Genomic DNA, 18,077 nt, shown 5'->3' on the forward strand with positions numbered 1-18,077 from the left:
GGTAGCAAGTTAACCGTGAGAACGAGCAGCCTATTTGGCATTCATTCACAATTCGCTGTTAAACGAAACTCACAGGGTACAGCAAACTCCCTTCACTTGGAAAATAGTCCAAGACTGTGCAAATACAAAATGGATAATGTGTAACAGGAAACCCTGAAAGGAATCACCATGACATGGTACATCTACCAGGGAGGAAGTGCATCTCTATGGGAAGGAAATCTCGGGTTTCACCTTTCCATCTGCCCTATCATTAAAAGATACCATTATGCCTCCATTACCCACATCAATGGCTTTATCAATTTGTATATGTCTGTCTTATATGTTTAAATGGAAATTTTGTAGTCGACTAGTCTAAGAAGACTAGTGAAAAAACAATCTGTATATAAGCGATACAATTGAATTAGCCTACTTAATCTATTAATCAAACAAATCAAATCCCATATTGAATGCTGCTAAAAAAAATCATATCAATCATATACAAAAGTGCTAGCCTTGCATTATGATCACTGTACTTAAGCGTTTCACTTAGCCCGCTGCAAGCGACAGAGAGAACTAAAGCAGCAAATTCTTAGGTAACATTTTTTTATAAAAATTCCGCCCCAGATATACACTTAAAACGCAACATTAAAGGGATACTCCACCGAAAAATGAAAATTCTGTCATCATATACTCACCCTCATGTTGTTTCAAACCTGTATGAATTTCTTTCTTCTGCTGAACAGAAAGGAAGATATCTAGAAGAATGTGAGTAACCAGACAGTTTTAGATACCATTGACTTCCATAGTAGGAAAAAAATAAACTATGGAAGTCAATGGTATCTAAAACTGTCTGGTTACTGACATTCTTCTAGATATCTTCCTTTCTGTTCAGCAGAAGAAAGAAATTCATACAGGTTTGAAACAACATGAGGGTGAGTATATGATGACAGAATTTTCATTTTTCGGTGGAGTATCCCTTTAACATGATGGTAATTTGATTATAGCCTTTGTAAAAATATAAAGCAAAACATAAATGTGCAACAACAACAACAAAAAAGTCGATTAGAAGCAGCAGTATCATTTAGTCGACTACTTGACTAGAAGGTTAAAGGTAAGAAATGAAAGAAACTTCAATCTCAGAGAGCTCAGTGTCAAATGCCACAGAAAGACTTAATCGTTGCATTCTAATCTTTCTCATGACACTTTCTTCATGATCACAATCATGATACTAATGAACCCCAGAGATATATACATGAGGTGTGATAATGATGCCACAGTGCTCAGGATGTCAACATGGTGATTGATTTATTCTTGGCTCAGCATCCTGCTGTCCCGAGACTCTTCGTACCAAGAAGCCTCTGAATTGGTTATCAGTGAATCTGTGTTTTTTTAGCTTGCTAAGGCTTTGAACAAACCTTTAAAGGGATAGTTCATTCTATTTTGAAAAAAAAAAAAAGTCCATTCGATAAAAGTAAGTCAGTTGGGTTCAATGTTGTTTTGGACCCCATTGACTTTCATTGTATGGACAAAAACAGTTCTTCAAACTATCTGGTGATAAACACATTACAGATGTATGATCTGTAGTTGAATATAATGTAAATATCTTGAGCTTGTGTTAACCACAGATCTTATTTCAGGCATTTACAAAACAACCCATTCTAAAAAACACTGACTTCAGAATGATCTTGCTTGATCTTGCGATTGATTTTGCAATCAGAAGTGCAAAAATGCTAACTAGTTTCTAGGTTTTATGACTCTTTCATGTATTTTTATTTCTCTTAAAGACATGGTTTATTTGTCTATGTGGTGTTTTTAATATGCTTTAAGACAAATCATGCACAAATTCATCAGTCAACACAATTGCTGAGTATTTTCTCCTTGCAGTGTCTCAAAAACTCCCTACCTCCCTAATTCCCACCATCACAAAAATGTAACCAATCCTGTCAATGTGCTATCCATATTTCTAGGGATGCTGATTTTTAGAAGGCAGCTGTCTGACTCTGCAAATGGGAACATGGTTTGTGTAACATTAGCAACACATTATTAGCGGTTTGGGTTTGATAATGTAGTCAAGCCAAAAGTTTGCAATCTCACAAAGATCCATAATAATCAATAAAGTTGTCTACACTGCACAATGAATCTCTTAATTACATTGTGTCTACACTTTGTTAATGAGAGGTTTTGCGAGTGTGCAGTGCAGTTCAGCGCTGAACTGAAATTAATTGACTAAACTGATTGGCCACTGAGCTCAAGAGATCAACAAATATGTCTGCTATTGGCTACATTGCTCACCGCTGCAATAATATGTTGTGAATAGAAACATTTGACATTCTCCAGAGCGCAAAGCACTGGAGCGTTTACCAAACCTGTTTCGTCAATATGATATTACAGTATCAACTGAGGGTGCTCTTGCTTTTGTTTGAGGGTGTTCAGCACGCTCATGCACCCCCGTAGTTCCGGACCTGCCTGTATAATTCTCTCTTTCTCTTCTTCTTTTAAATCAATTTCTTGTTTAAAATGAACAGCTGAAATAAACCAATATTTCCACTTGCCATTGTGTAGCGTTTACTACAGTTGGCCGAGTGGATCAGATAGTCTGAGCTGCTGAGAGTGAGTGGAGGCGGGGACTAATTTGCATATTCATGTATCTGCATCAAATTAAGCAGTTACATTCAAGCTATTTTAAGGCATGAAGGAATTATTTTCACAAGAAAAAACATTTAAATATGGCATTGTGATTATCAAAGATTAGTTTTAATGGATACAATTATTGACTGCAGGGGGACTTTAAATTTTATGTGTATTCTCACTAGAAATGGAGCACTTTGAATCATTATGATGGCAAGATAGCTTATTAACTGAGTATTAGAGTACTGTCATTTAAGCCTGTCTCCCCACTATCCTAAAAAAGAAACAGTGATGAATCTGGCTCAGACTCCAGGCATAGAGAACATCCTGACTGACTTTGAATTTACAGTAGCTTAATGTCTTAGGAAGATATTTTTTTGCATGGTAACTCTTGCAAATGTCCTGAAGTAAAGAGCCACTTAATTAAGTCAAAGACAGAGAACTTTACATTTCCAAAGGGAATATACAATGCAATACTAATGACGTACATTTAGAAAGACAATTATGGCTCTTGCTCTAAGTATGCATGTAATAATATCCACGGTATAGCAGCATACGCAGACACGCTTAACTGAGATAATGTGCTGCCTGACATATTCTTGCAAACAGCAAATAATGTATTCATTCACATGACTGTCTGAGTGGATTGAAGGACCAAGCCGGTAAGAGGACCAGAAGGAAAACACAGGGCATGGGATATTTTTAAATAAGTCAATAACTATTGAACAGCAAGTGTCACTCAGCTAAGGCGCGGGTTTTGCTGTAACCATGACAACCGGCAAGATGCAGGGAGGCCACTGGCTGCCTAAAAAGTCTGACCCAGGAGAACTTAAAGAAAGAAAAAAACACAGATCACAGTTTAGAAAATCTCCGACCTGCTGCCTGAATTCATGGAAATGCAGAAAAGTAATTGAATGCATCTAGATGTGCACATTCATGATAAGAACAGGTGGCTTTTTAATACATACATGCAGCCCTGATCTGATAACACGCTTCAGAAGAATCAAAACTTGCATTCTTGCATCATCCTTCATCATGCATCTAAAAGCATGAAAATACATGATGCATGAACTGGGGTAATACCCAGCTATGAGCATGTATACAGAGAGAGAGAGAGCGAGTGAGAGAGAGAGAGGATTTACTATGCTGTACAGCTCCTCATGCAGAAACACACACTGGAATCCCCACAGCCAAGCTGCAGGCAGAGGATGGAAAGTGAGAGAAATAGAGAATTGCAGCAAGAGGAGAAATGAGAAGAGGAAATATTTACCGTCTCAGTTCCCAGTTCCAAAGGCTCTAAACCTACTCAGAAAATATTATTTCCTTTCCCTACTGCACTCTTCCTCTCCTCCTCCGTCTTGATTCCTCTGGGCGTGCAAATGACAGACAGCGGTAACGGCAGCTCTCTCTCGTTCTCAATCTCCTTCTCTCTTTACAAGGCCTGCTGCATGCTGCAGAAGCAGAGGTACAGTGCTCCCCCACCATACGCTACGGTCCTCCCTGAGTGACTGATGCTGAGTGCGGGTGGAGGAGAGAGGAAGTGGGAGGGGGAATGATGGAAATAGGCTGTTGAGTGGGCGGCAACTCCTAAAACCATTAACCCCTCCCCACCGGTACCAAACCTCCATGCAGAACTGAAGCGGACACTGGAAGGTGGAGCTAATTAGGAAAAATCTTTAACATGAACCTCACAACCCCATAAGTTGAGCTCGACACCACACAATATATAAATATTATAGGTAACAACCTCTTTCCTTTGCCGTCTGCTGTAATCTGCACTGCTTTAAAGGAGTCCCACATCTGAGAAACCCTGCAGTCAGACTGATACCTCTGCTTGCGAACATGACTAGGTAAAATGAGGCAGAATGTGGCTTCCGGCTCGCTCTAAGAGTGAGGTTTATACACCACATAGAAATAGGAGTGTAATGGATATGAAGTATTATACCACAAAGCTTTCAAAGCACCGATGAAATTGTGGGATTCTACATGTATGGGGGTGGCCTATATAGATTTCCAGTTAAAGGGAATGCATATACATTACAGAAACAGTGAAAACAAGCACCTTAAATAATACAAATATGTAGAGATACAAGGATACTGTCAGAGTGAGCATGAAGTAAATCAACAAGAATAATGCATCTGTCAGCAAATGGTTAAAAAATATATGAAAATAAGGGTTTAAGTGCAGTTATTTTTTTATCAATATTAAAGATGGACAAAGAATGGAAAAATAAGGGGCTGTTTACACGACACCGTTTTCAACTAAAAACAGGTTTCAAAGTGCAAGTTTTTGAAAACAGTCTCTGTGTAAACAACAAAAACGCGAATCTCTGAAGATGATGACGTAATGCTCATGTGTATTACATGATCAGTCTATAGTTTCTTCGACATCTAATGGCCTGGCAGCAGAATACCGCGTTTTTAGTTGTTTTCACGGATCCGTGTGAATGGGGATCGTTTTGACAATGGTGTCATCTGTACGCGGAAAATTAAAAGGAAAAATGTCTCTGTTTTAAGCATAACGTTGTCGTGTAAACTTACTCTAAGGATACAAACTCAGTACTGTATACACATGGGTGAACTAAAGCAGGAAACAAGATAACAAGCAACTTAACTACAGACAGGTGAAGAACATAGTCGGTAACTAAGCAACTAATAATGAGCGGAAACAGAACAGAACCAGAACACGAGCAAAAACCCACCTAAAACAACTTGTATCAGCATGACGCAGAATGAACAGTGAAAATAGACTTTAATAAACACAAAGAGCTATAACACTACACATAAACCAAAAACCAGAGTTACTCAAATCTGGCTCTGGAGGGCCAGTGCCATGCAGAGTTTAGCTCCAAGTTCCTAATCAAAGACATCTGAACAAGCTAATCGAGGTCTACAGAGTTATAGGTAGGTGAGTTTGATCAGGGTTTGAGCTGAACTCTGCAGGACAGTGGCCCTCCAGGGCCGGATTTGAGGAACCCTGTCATAAACGTAAACGCAGAACACAGAACTGAGAAAACTGAAGGCTTAAATGCACAGAGGGAATGTCATTAACAGAACAAGGAACAGGTTAGTCACTAATCAGAAACCATGACAAATAATCATTAAGTAGAACACAAGCAAAACAGAGACAAAGGAAACCATGACAAGAAATTAAACAGAATGAGAAAATGTAACTAAAGACATGACTGTGACAGATACAAATCTGGAGCTCTTGTATAAGATGCAGCAAGTGACAAAATGACATCTGCTCTTTGTCTCTAATGTGAATGAAAAAAACAGCTAAATAATACCAAATATATATATATAAAAAAATGTATGTAAATAATTTAAAAAACAGTTTCATGGCTGGTCTGAAAAATGTATACTCTTTGTAAAATTATCTCAATTCACTTGCTATTGGCAGGTAAGGAAAAAAAGGTATTTACTACATTGGGTCACGGCCCAATTTCAGTGGTCACTGTCCATGTTGATATATATATATATATATAAAAATGTAATAGTTTCTAGAAGTCAACCACCATCTTTAATCTTTCTTAAGAAGAAAAGAAGCAGATATTTCATAGCATGGAAAAGTGAACAGTATAGGAGTCACTCTCCAGAGAGGTCTGGAAGATTTGGGAAAGTTAGTTACTATTTACATTTACTTTTATATTCTTGATAGATGCTTCCTTACAAAGAAGTGAATACTAGAAGTAAATAATCATTTTAGACAGACTAAACAGATAAAATACCCATTCACGTTTGATGTGAATATGAATGTAGCAAAGATCTCATTTATTTTAAACCCCCTTGACTGTAAATGTCTTTTTGGGATGCTTCAATTATATACTGAAAACAGACAGCAGAAGGGAAAGAGAAGGGATATTCGCTCCAGAAACTAAACAGACTATCTTCCCTGAAGGTGTTTTGTTGTTTTTACGCTCACTTGTTGTGCCTCACAGTCACAGAGGCACGACTAAAAATATGAATTTACAAGCAGCAGGAAATAAATATTAATCCCAGGTTTTAGTTTACGGGCAGTGATTCATTTTGTTTTGGCAACTGGCATGCAGAAATCAATTGTGAAAATTGCTTTAAGAGAACCGAGGTCACAATATTGTTCCCCATGGCCAATCATGCTCATAATATATGACTTCCACATAATGCAGTGGGTTTTAGGAAATTAGGCATGTGATTAACAAAACTGTAATTTTTAGGTTTTAAATCAAGCGTAGCGTCAGTTCTGGCATGTCACGTTAGTCAAGCTTGCATAAGCTGACTCTCAGCTGATCCACGTCTACCTATAGGAATACGACGTCTATCACTGTGTATATATAAGCTCCTTCAGTATTATCAGCAGCTATTGCGTTTCTCAGGAGCTAATTACCCTCCTCCATCCCCAGCTCCTCCTCTCGTCAGTCAGGATTTGGCATTCTGATTCCCCTTGAATCAGAATAAATTCTCAAATCATGTTGTACTTTAAAAATCTTGAATTAATGATATCTGCAATACATTCATGTTGGTTCTGTTCTGTTTACCCTAAGGGGGGTTATTGCTGCTCTCCCTGCTCTTATCCATGCTAGGCTGCATGGATGCGCAGGGAGTTCTTGCCCAGAACAGAACAGAACCATACCGCCAATCCAAACTTTATGCTAATTGTCAATTGTATTCGGATAGTGGTCCTGACAGAAATGCTGCTCGTTTAAACACATTTATAATATTTAAAGGGGTCATGACATTTATTTTAACATGTTCCTTGAGGTTCACTTATAATGTTAATAAAATAAAAATAAACAGGAAACAGTATCAACACTCCTTCAATATTGCATGTGAGTATAAGTGTAACATTATCCCTATAAAACCGTAATTTACAGACAAACAAAGCATTATGAAAATTGTTTACTTACGGTTTGCAATGTAGCTACTGTCATATCCAATAGACCTTATTCAAAGCAGTGCCATCTTTGATTTTTAACAGGAATGAAAGCGAGGCTGTTTGGGATAGATGTTTTTGGATTGTTCTGCTGACAAATAAATGTGCAACAATATCTTTCCAAGAAATTTCAGTAGACAATGTAAAATTATAAGAGATCTAAGAGTTTATATAGTATGCAAGTCTTTTCCTCGCAGCCTCGCTGTCATACCTGTCACGGTGCTGCTCTAAATAAGGTCTATACAGCTGACTGTTTCATCTCTCAACGAAAAGTTTCTTTGCAAACTCTCTATTACACTGCACCTCGTTTACAAAACAACCTGCAGTCATATTCTCAGAACAAACATATAATCTTCCGACGCGATCCATGATGCCAATAAATTAAAGCATCCACTTGTTCTTGACGCTGGTATCTTTCCGAAGTCTCTACAGAAATGAGCGAAAGAGCAGTTTAAACAGGAAGAGTAAAGTGAACGCTCCTTTATGCTTCCATTTACTCTTCCATTTGTCCTCGTCGACAGACTCAAGCGCAGAAAGTGCTTCAGAAAGTACATCAGAAAGTGAATGTGCTTCGACTGTATCCAGTGTAGACATGTCAGTGATTATAATGGGTTTTATTTGCTTTTGACGCGACATAACGCTTGCATCTGGTGTAGGCAAGTGCTAGCCGTCAAGCAACTTAACACTAGTGGGCAGGGTCTATGTTGTAATGATGTAAAATTATTTGTCAATGACTTGTTCTGGAGGCAATGTATTTGCCCGTGTGACATCACAAATCCCACAATATCAAAATGAGAAATTTTTGGAGCTTGATTAAATAGATGCTTTGTTTACAACGAGGAGGATATTTTAAGCTATGAAACTTGCAGGATGTTTTAATGGTACAAAGACATCTTATATGTCAAAAGATCAAGGCAAATTTGATTTCTCATGGAATGACCCCTTTAAAATCTAACTAAAGATATAGGTACCATATCAGTTAATATTTAATTGATCAGTATTATATTGGATATTTAATTGCACATGGCCATTACCCTAGACAGGCAAGCCAGACCTTGTAATCAAGATGTTAGGTCTGGCAACTCACCATTGGCACGGCTCAGTCCGAGGGGCGGGATAAACGGTTGTCTTCCAAATTCCTTCTGCACGCAATAGGATAGCGCTACAACCAACCAGAGCGTTTTCCCACCAGCGGAGCTAGTTGATAGATTAAAGGGATACTCTACCGTTTTTTCATATTAAACTATGTTATTCCCTTAACTAAGACGAGTTGATACATACCTCTCTCGTCTCAGTGCGTGCACTAAATCCCTCTGTCTTGCGGCGAAACTTTGTTAGCCCAGTTCATTTAATATGGGCCAAGCAGAGAAGCTACTAAACACCTCCACGTTTTCCCTATTTAAATACAGTTACTCGCGAAGTGTAACTCGACCTAGGACGGTGACACAAAACAAAACGTTGCGCTTTTCTAAGCGTGTAAAATGGATAACTATATTGTATGGCGGAATACCATAGCAAGTGCTTGTAAGCACTTCGACTTCGGCGCAGTAATATCTTCACTCGTGAAAAATCCTCTCACCGGCCCCCGCTCCCTCTAGTGAAGATATTACTGCGCCAAGTCGAAGTGCTAACAAGCACTTGCTATGGTATTCCGCCATACAATATAGTTATCCATTTTACACGCTTAGAAAAGCGCAACGTTTTGTTTTGTGTCACCGTCCTAGGTCGAGTTACACTTCGCGAGTAACTGTATTTAAATAGGGAAAACGTGGAGGTGTTTGGTAGCTTCTCTGCTTGGCCCATATTAAATGAACTGGGCTAACAAAGTTTCGCCGCAAGACAGAGGGATTTAGTGCACGCACTGAGACGAGAGAGGTATGTATCAACTCGTCTTAGTTAAGGGAATAACATAGTTTAATATGAAAAAACGGTAGAGTATCCCTTTAAACTTTTGCCGTATCTGGTCGGCAAAACTACGAACACATCTTCCTTTTTAAGAATGACTTAAAGGAGCTGTATGTAAGATTGTGGCCAAAACTGGTACTGCAATCACTTTCAAATTACTGTAGAGCGGTGTATTCCCTCCCCCTCCCCCCTGACTCGAGGTTGCCAGATAGGCTGCAGGATCCAGCAGGAACGTAGGCTGCTACGTAGCTGTGGTAACTAGAGCAGAGCTGGGAACCCAGATGCCGAAACACTACTGACTTCGTGATTGGTAGATAGGTGGAGGGTGGCGCTTCAGGCCAAAACACAAGATGACAACATCAACATCAGTTGAGGGCTGCAACTTCACTTTTTAAATGACAATATCCTGGCCTGACTACTGTTGTCAGTGATATAAGTATTTGAAATGAACATGATTTCTTAATGTCTAGTGACATATCAGGGCCATTTTATGATTAATTGAAATACATTTCTTACATACAGCTCCTTTAAGTGCCGTTCTTTGTTCTTTTCTCAAAGAAAAGCTTAACTCCAAGTCCTCCAGAGTCGCGGCCAAAGACGATTCGAAAGACCGCTGTTCGCCAGCAGCAGCCGCCATTCTTTGTTTTCAAGTAGCAGGGAATTCACGCAGAACCGTCACAACTCTGCCGTCATTATGTTAAGCCCGCTCACCGACTCTATACACGATTTGATTGGCCTGACTAGAGTTTGGTTTTTCCAGCTCAAAAGTCAACGGAGAGTTGCTAGACTACCCTGGCTGCAAAATAAATTTTGCTGCCGCTAGGGTGTGTCTAAATCTGTATCTGCCAGAATTTTATTTTCGGTGCACATCAAAATCTAACTTGAAGTACAGTATTTTTTATTTCAGACACTACTCAAACAAATATCAGCCTACATTCTGAAACGTTCATTCTTAAGTTTATTGGTGTTCGCGTTTCAACACACAATTGGTATTAATGACAAGCACTGAGTAGGCACTTATACAGCAGGAGCTGATGCTTTCTGCCCTGGTCTAACTTCTGAGACAGGGATCTGGAATGGAGTGGAGCTCCTGCTCCAAATGACTCCAGCGGTCGATGCAATGGAGAGGAAAATACAGTTAAGCAAGCAGCATGGCCCTGCTAAAAGATCACTTTCTGAGTCTAATTCTATTAGGGTACATGGCAATGGCAACCCAAGTCAAGGCCCAACCCTTCTGATTTAACTCTCTGGCAACATCCTTACAGAAAAACACTGCATACTCCTTTCACTCATCTGAATTCTCTTCTGAAATATACTATGGCTCAGCTAATTAAGTAGAAGCGTCTCTCTCCGGACTGCTATTACTCTGTATTAATTATCTGCTTTTGTCATTATACTCATGAATGTTATTATCATTAAACCAATTACACTACAGCCAGGCTTTTCCACGGCCTGCCTTTCTTTGCAGGACAGGCATTGCCATAGAGATAGGGTGGGCAGTTCCTAAGCGTGAGACTTCCTCTAGAGACAGAAGGTCATTCCTCACCACAGGTTCACTCTACTCGCTGTCCGTCAGAGATGGTCGCCTGGCAACCAGCCACAGGACTCGCACTGCAACGACTGTCACGGCATATTTGTCTGGTTCACCACTATCACAACTGAAGCTAATAAATGAAGAGGTGTGATCATTTAGAAACTGAACCAATGCCAGCCTTGGCAGACTTGACGTTCCCTTCTCTCCTTGAGATTCTCTGTTTCAGTTAAAGGACCTGAGGCAGGTTTGCAATAAAAAAGCACAGAAAATCAGATTTTTTTTTTTGTTTGTTTACTTCAAAAGATTATTTAAATGAACAAACTCTCAAAGCAAAACACAAACTCACTATATTGGAAAATATGCAGTATTACAAGTGTGTCAGGTATATGTTTTGGTTTGTTTTAGGGGCCGTTTACATGACACCGTTTTCAACTAAAAACTTTTTATGCGCGTTGGCCATTCATTTACACAACAACAGCGTTTTGGGGCATGAAAATGCAAACTTTTGAAAACAGATTTAAAAGAGCAAGTTTTTGAAAACTATACAATTATCGTCTCCGTTTAAACTTAAACACAAATTTGTGAAAACAGTGATGGCATGCACATGCATATTATGAGTTCAGTCTATATGCATGCTCCTTTGGCGCGAGTGCTCTGTGAAAGAAAGCGTATGTGCGCAGGCACGTTGTTTTCCTTTACAAAGTGACATTGCCAACTACTGGCCTGGCATGCATAATTCAGCGTTTTTAGTAGTTTTCGTGGATCCTTGTGAATGGAGATCTGTCCAAAGAAAACACTTTTCCATTTTTGTGTACATTGTTGTCATGTAAACCCTAGTAAAAAAAATACTAGGGTTACTAGTATCATACTAAGTACTTCAAATCCATAAAAATATTTATTGACATATCACTTAAGACTTGCTGATATAAAATTATAATTAAACTTTATCTGGGGTATTTCTTTATTGCACAATGCACAATTCTTAATATGTAGCCTAAAATGTTTTTTAATATCATTATTAATAAGGATTGTAAGATTTCTGTATAATATCATTCTTTAAATGCAAGATATTTAAAGTGTACCTTAAGTATAATTGCAATAGTTCTACTTTAGCACAATCAAGGGTTACACTTTATTTTAAGGTGTCATTGTTACAGTGTAATTATATATTTAAGTACTGAGTAATATTAAGCAACTACATGTACTTACTATAGGGTTAGGGTAGGATTAGGGTTTGGTTGAGGGTTAGTTGCATGTAATTATGCATAATTAACTGTTATTACTATGGTAAGTACATGTAACATTTGTAACAAGGACACTGTAAAATAAAGTATTACCCAATCAAGAATACTAAGTATATCTTTAGTTGGATTTGCACAATTAAAGTGCGTTTAGTACAAATTAGTTGTCCCAATTTAGCAGTCATTAAGTATACCAGTTTAGTTTAGTAAACTAAAGGTACAATTGCAGGGTATTTTTATTAAGCATGTAATATGTAAATGTATTTGTAGTATACTTAGCCAAAATAAATGTTTTTCAAATACATTTTAGTATTTTCTTCTTTTTTTTTACTAGGGAATGTACCCTCAGTTTCAGTGTGTTTTAGGCCATGTCCACACTATACGTTTTCGTTTGAAAATGCATCTTTTTCTCTCCAAAGTGGATAAATTTGAAAATGCCGTTTTCGTGTTGTAGTGTGGACTGTCAAAACGGAGGTATTTAAACCCGATGACGTAAGTTTAGTCATGTGACGCATATTGCACCAATAGATATTCATGTTTATACCCAGTACTGTGCCTGTTACAGTATGTGCTATTCACTTTTACACTGTTGCTAAAATATGTTACTTTGCACACTCTATGGTAACATATGGTGACTGATTGCGACCTGAACGCATCAGTGAATGGTGAGATATTTTGCTAAATAAAATTATCCTGTCAGAAGAATTGCGTGATAACTTTATTATTTATTTTTCCGTTTGTGTCATCTCCGTGAGCTTTTGTGAGGTTTTACGCATGCGTAGTAAGTTGAATTTAGTGATTTCAGGCGTTTTCCAAAAGTTTCTCATCCACACTGAAACGTTGGAAAATGCCTGAAAACGCTAGTGTGGAAGGAGAGCTTTTTTCAACGAAAACGCCGTTTCCAAATGTATCCGGATTAATGTAGATTATTACATTGATATTATAATATTACATATTATTATTAGAGCCTTAAGGCCCGTACACACTGGGACGAATATCGGCGCGCGTTATTCGCCAACGTTTTTCAACGCGTTTTTTGTGTTCACACCCAAGCGTTTTTCGCTGACGATGAGCCGAGTGAACATGCAAATTCATTCCCTGACATTAGATGGCGCTTAATGTAAAACAAAAATACAATACCACTCCATAACAGTCTATACTCTGCAATACCACTCCATAACAGTCTATACTCTGCAATACCACTCCATACCACTTCTCTTTTAACAAGATTTTTGTAGTCGCTGTCGCGTTTGTCATATAGTTCTTTATTCCGACACCAACGAGACCAGCAGCTCTACATTCATCTTGCCTTGCATCTTCCTCGTCATTTCTTCCCGGCAGTGTCTGTCTATGGGCAGTGTAGACGCTACTTGGCGTATATCTTCTTCGCTGTTACGTATGTGTGCTCGGCAAGACCGCTTCGTGTTTGATCGCCCCCAAGTTGTGTTTTACTGTAACTTCAGAAGCTCCAGACACGTGAGCAAAAGCGCCAATCTCATTGGTCGGATAGTTTTTGACGCGGCGCGTCAAACCCAAAAAACGAACCCGAGGCGTTTAAAAAAAAATTACGCTTTTACGCGTGGCGTTTTCCGCGTCGGTGTGCACACTCACATTGGCGCCCTTTGTTTAGTCACGAGGCGTTAAAGGGGTCATATAATGGTACATGCACTTTTACAAGTTGATTGCACTGAAATGTCTGTTGGCAGTGCCTGTACACAACCATCCTATCATGATTAAAATCCATCCAGTGGTTTTGTTTTAATCTCCTTATATGTTTGACCATCTATGAAATCAAGCCGTTCGATATTGTGACGTCATAAGATCGTACGCCCCTCCCGCGATTGTGATTGACAGCCGTGCTTCAACACAAGACCCGCCCTGAGCAAGCTGTGACAGCCGTCGTCATAGTAGTCCGCCATTGTTGATATGCTGGAGTAGAATGGCGTCTACACGATTGTGGTGTTCTGTTCTTAGATGTAATAAGGAACACAGCAGTCATTTGGATGTTCCTAAATCTGAGCCGTTATAGATGCAGTGGCTGAGTTTTGTTTTTGAAGCGATATGCCCAAAGGATTGACGCGGGGATTCCCTCACGGGGATTCCCCACGATCGTCCATGCTTTCATGTTTACGCGAATCATTTCACACCAGACAGCTTTACAAACGAGAAAAAACGGATCGGTACCAACGTGTTACTGCTGAACCTCCAGAAGATGTGAGTGTAATGTTTATTAACCTTTATATTAGTATTTATATTAATCTTTGCGAAATTTGCAAACCTTGCTGCAGGCTTCACAATGAATGCATTTAAGGTTTACACTCAGGGTACATTACAGCATGTTTTCTATGTACGACGTTCTCAATATAATTCATAATCCCACGTTTATAATGAACAACGCGTGGTTATTGTGTTACAAACGGTGTACGCACAGAACAGAGGGGCGGGGTGAGCAAAGCTCATTATCATTTAAAGACACATGCACTGAAACGGCGTGCTGAAAACAGAGCTGTTTTTGACCAGGTAAAATTAGTGTTTTCTTACAATACTAATGAGAATTTTTAATTAAAGTATATTACAAACTTTTAATTTAGACCCTAAAGAATCATATTAGCTTGTACAAAAATGGCATTATATGACCCCTTTAAACGTCGGCGAATATTCGTCCTGGTGTGTACAGGCCTTTAGTTTGGTTCTCCCTTTGCCTATGTTCTTGATCCTTGTTTGTTTCTATAGTTACTGATTACCTTCACCATTCATTTAGTTATCTCATTGCTCCCTATGTATTTTAAACCCTTAGTTTCCTCAGTTCTTGGTTATGTGTCGTTTATGATTAAAGGGTTAGCTCACACAAAAATGAAAATTCTGCCCTCTTGTCACTCCAAACACATAAGACTTTCGTTTATCTTCGGAACACAAATGAAGATTTTTTTTTAAAGAAATCTGATAAAAAATTATTAATTTAAGAAATATCTCAGATATTTCTGTTTGTCATATAAAGCAATCGAGTCTCTTCAGAAAATTTGGACTAACCCGCTTGATTCATATGGATTAGTTTTATGATCTTTTTATGAACTTTTTGAAGTGTCAAAGTGATGGTTGCGTAGGCTGTCAATGGAGGGACAAAAATCACACAGATTCAATTAAAAATATCTTCATTTGTATTCTGAAGATGAATGAAAGTCTTAAGGGTTTGGAATGACATGAGGTTGAGTAAATAATGACAAAATTTGGGGGTGAACTAACCCTTTAAGTGGTTGTGTTTTTCTAGTATATTCCTGTTATTCTTCTGCGTGTTCCTTGTTAGATTGTTATTAAAGACTGTTTTTTATTCTCTGCTCCTTTCATCGTTTTCTTTATCACAGCCATGCTGTAACCGTTTGCTCTAATACTCACATAGACCTATGTACATAGTTTCCCCTGCCTATTAATAATAAAAAATTTAAGATAAATAATTGATGGTATATTTGCCTACTGTGGTGCTGTTACATTCACAGTTTAAGTAACTGCCAGTCACATAAAAATAACACTACTTGAAATATTTCAACCATGACAGGTTTTAAGTGCAAAGTTGTATTTAAAGGGAAAGTTGTAATTTTTCCTCTTTCATCTTGTTAATATCCTGGCCACTCTTTTCAATAAAATGAAAGTAAATGGGACTCCACATCAAACTCCAAAATGACAACAACAAAAAAGTATTATAATAATATAATTACATTTGTCCATATGACTTATGTACTAAATTTTAAGTCTTCTAGAGCCATAACATATCATTTTGTGAGAAAAGCTAGAAATTTTACAAAAGTGTGGGGTCAATAAAATGTTTCCATGTCCAGCCTCTTTATATTATAAAATATTATTACAATTTAAAACAACTGTTTTCTATTTTAATATATTACAATCCCGGTCTTTAGTGTTGAAGAAAGGGAAGGTGACGGACAAGTTCCGCTTCAGGTAAGGAGAAGAAGGATGCTAAAGTGTCCACAGCAGGCATCGTGGCGAGGACAGGGAGGAAGTGGAAGGCAGCTGAGGCAGTCCAACAGGCAGAAGCTAAGCTGAAGCACAAGGCTCTCTTCGGGACTGTAGCACAGGGCAGGGCTGGACTCGGAAGTTCAACACCAACCTGTTGCAACACTGCCAGTGAGAGGGAAAGGTTGAGGCTAGTGCAAGAAGAAGTGAGTGCTTCAGTGCATTAAGAACGAGCAAGCAAGGGTTGTAGCAATGAAGAAACAGGGTGCCTGTATGAAGTGGGAGCAATAGAGCGGAAGCTCACCTAGCATGATATATGGAAGTGGAACCTTCAGAGGATCAAGTTCTTGATTCAGGGGGTGTACGACACCCTCTTAGCCCAGTCTGCCTGTTTGTTTGGGGCAAGGTAGAAACTCCAGCATGCCCCATTTTCCAAGGCAGGCTCTCTTGAACACATCTTGAGCAGCTGCTCCCGAGCCCCGGGCGATGGCCTTTAAAAATAAATCTTCCTGAGCCCAAACTTTTGAACGGTAGTGTAAGCCGCTATTAACAGAAAATCTTGACACCACCCGAAGCTCTCCTTTGAAAGATCATATGAGAAATAGTGATGCCCAGTTCATGAACGAATAGTTTTTTGGAGTCAGATCTTTTCAATGAATCAATTAATAAAGTTCAAATTGAATGATTTGAACAAATCGGACTGATATCCAAGTTCAGTTCACTAAAAAATACGGTTTTAATGGTGAACAGCCCCCTGGAGGGGAAGATTATCAGGAGACGTTTTCTTTAGCGTTACAAGGAAGAAAGTCATACGGGTTTGGAACAATATGAGGGTGAGTAAGTAATGACAGACTTTTCATTTTCAGGTAAAAACCCTTTGCTTCATTGCAATTGCTTAATTTCTGGTACAGTTCTAAAGTGTGTTCTAAAGTACGGCAAACTTTCTCAGCGGTGCTCAAGCTCATTTAAATTTGTGCATGTCACTTCCCATCTCCATTCAGTGGGACGAAATTGATCTGTTGCAACTGAGGCTTGTAACAAAAGCCATTATTATGGTCTGTCAGTTTTCCATTACCAACCTGTCCTCGCTCACCAGTGGGCTTGTTGCCAGGGCAACAGCTCCAGCATCACAGCACTTGGAACACAGCAGACAATTCAGGGACTTCCTGTGCATTTTGCCTTACAGAAAACAACTTTTGCTTTCACTCATTAAACTTTTCACCAGGGCAGAGGAGCTTCAGACAACATGCTGAAATCCAAAAGTGTGATTATTGCCAAAACCTGGATGAATAAGCAACAAAACCACACCCCAAACTGACTTACCAGGGATCGATGCTGCTGTTTCTGCTGTCTGAGAGTGGCTAGCTCTAGTTTAAGAGCTCTGTTCTTGTCCTCTAGGAGGCGGCAGCGATTTACATGGTGGGCTCTGTAAGAGGCCAGGTGCAACGGCTGGACCTCCTGCTTCAGCTGCAGGGGAAGAGGACAGACAGGGCAGTGACTTACCAAGCAAACTTTGGGGGTGAACAGAGTGGACATGTTCCTGCATGCTAGAGGTGAAGTGTCATTTGTTCGATTATTAAAGGGGTCATATAATGGTACATGCACTTTTACAAGTTGATTGTACTGAAATGTGTGTTGGCAGTGCCTGTACACAACCATCATAAAATGATAAAAATCCATCCAGTGGTTTTTTTTTTATCTCCTTATATGTTTCCCCCCCTCTCAAATCAAGCCGTTCGACCTAGTGACGTCACACGGTCGGACGCCCCCCCACGATTATATATTGACAGCAGCATTTCAACACAGACCCGCCCCCGCTCGTGAGCGAGCTGTCAATCATAGACCGCGCGTCATTGTTGAGACTGGAGCACTGTCTATGAGCAGAATGGCGACTAAGCGATTGTGGTGTTCT

General features: G+C 39.1%; 1 protein-coding gene across 10 annotated transcripts in view; it reads right to left on the reverse strand.

The window, feature by feature from the left end:
- The window catches only part of rimbp2a (RIMS binding protein 2a), a 79,146-nt gene that overhangs the window by 40,864 nt on the left and 20,205 nt on the right, over nucleotides 1–18,077 (reverse strand). For 6 of the 10 annotated variants that reach the window (XM_082141891.1, XM_082141892.1, XM_082141895.1 and 3 more), the window contains exon 3: nucleotides 17,489–17,632. The exons of 2 other annotated variants lie outside the window; for them this stretch is intronic. In XM_082141891.1, coding sequence (XP_081998017.1) covers nucleotides 17,489–17,632 — 144 coding nt within the window. Of the gene's footprint in view, nucleotides 1–3,877; nucleotides 4,102–17,488; nucleotides 17,633–18,077 lie in introns of those variants that run through there. 2 more of the 10 variants (XM_082141897.1, XM_082141889.1) reach the window with 2 other exon arrangements.

Source organism: Leuciscus leuciscus, assembly GCF_965113295.1.
Source record: "Leuciscus leuciscus genome assembly, chromosome: 16".
Classification (NCBI taxonomy): domain Eukaryota; kingdom Metazoa; phylum Chordata; class Actinopteri; order Cypriniformes; family Leuciscidae; genus Leuciscus; species Leuciscus leuciscus.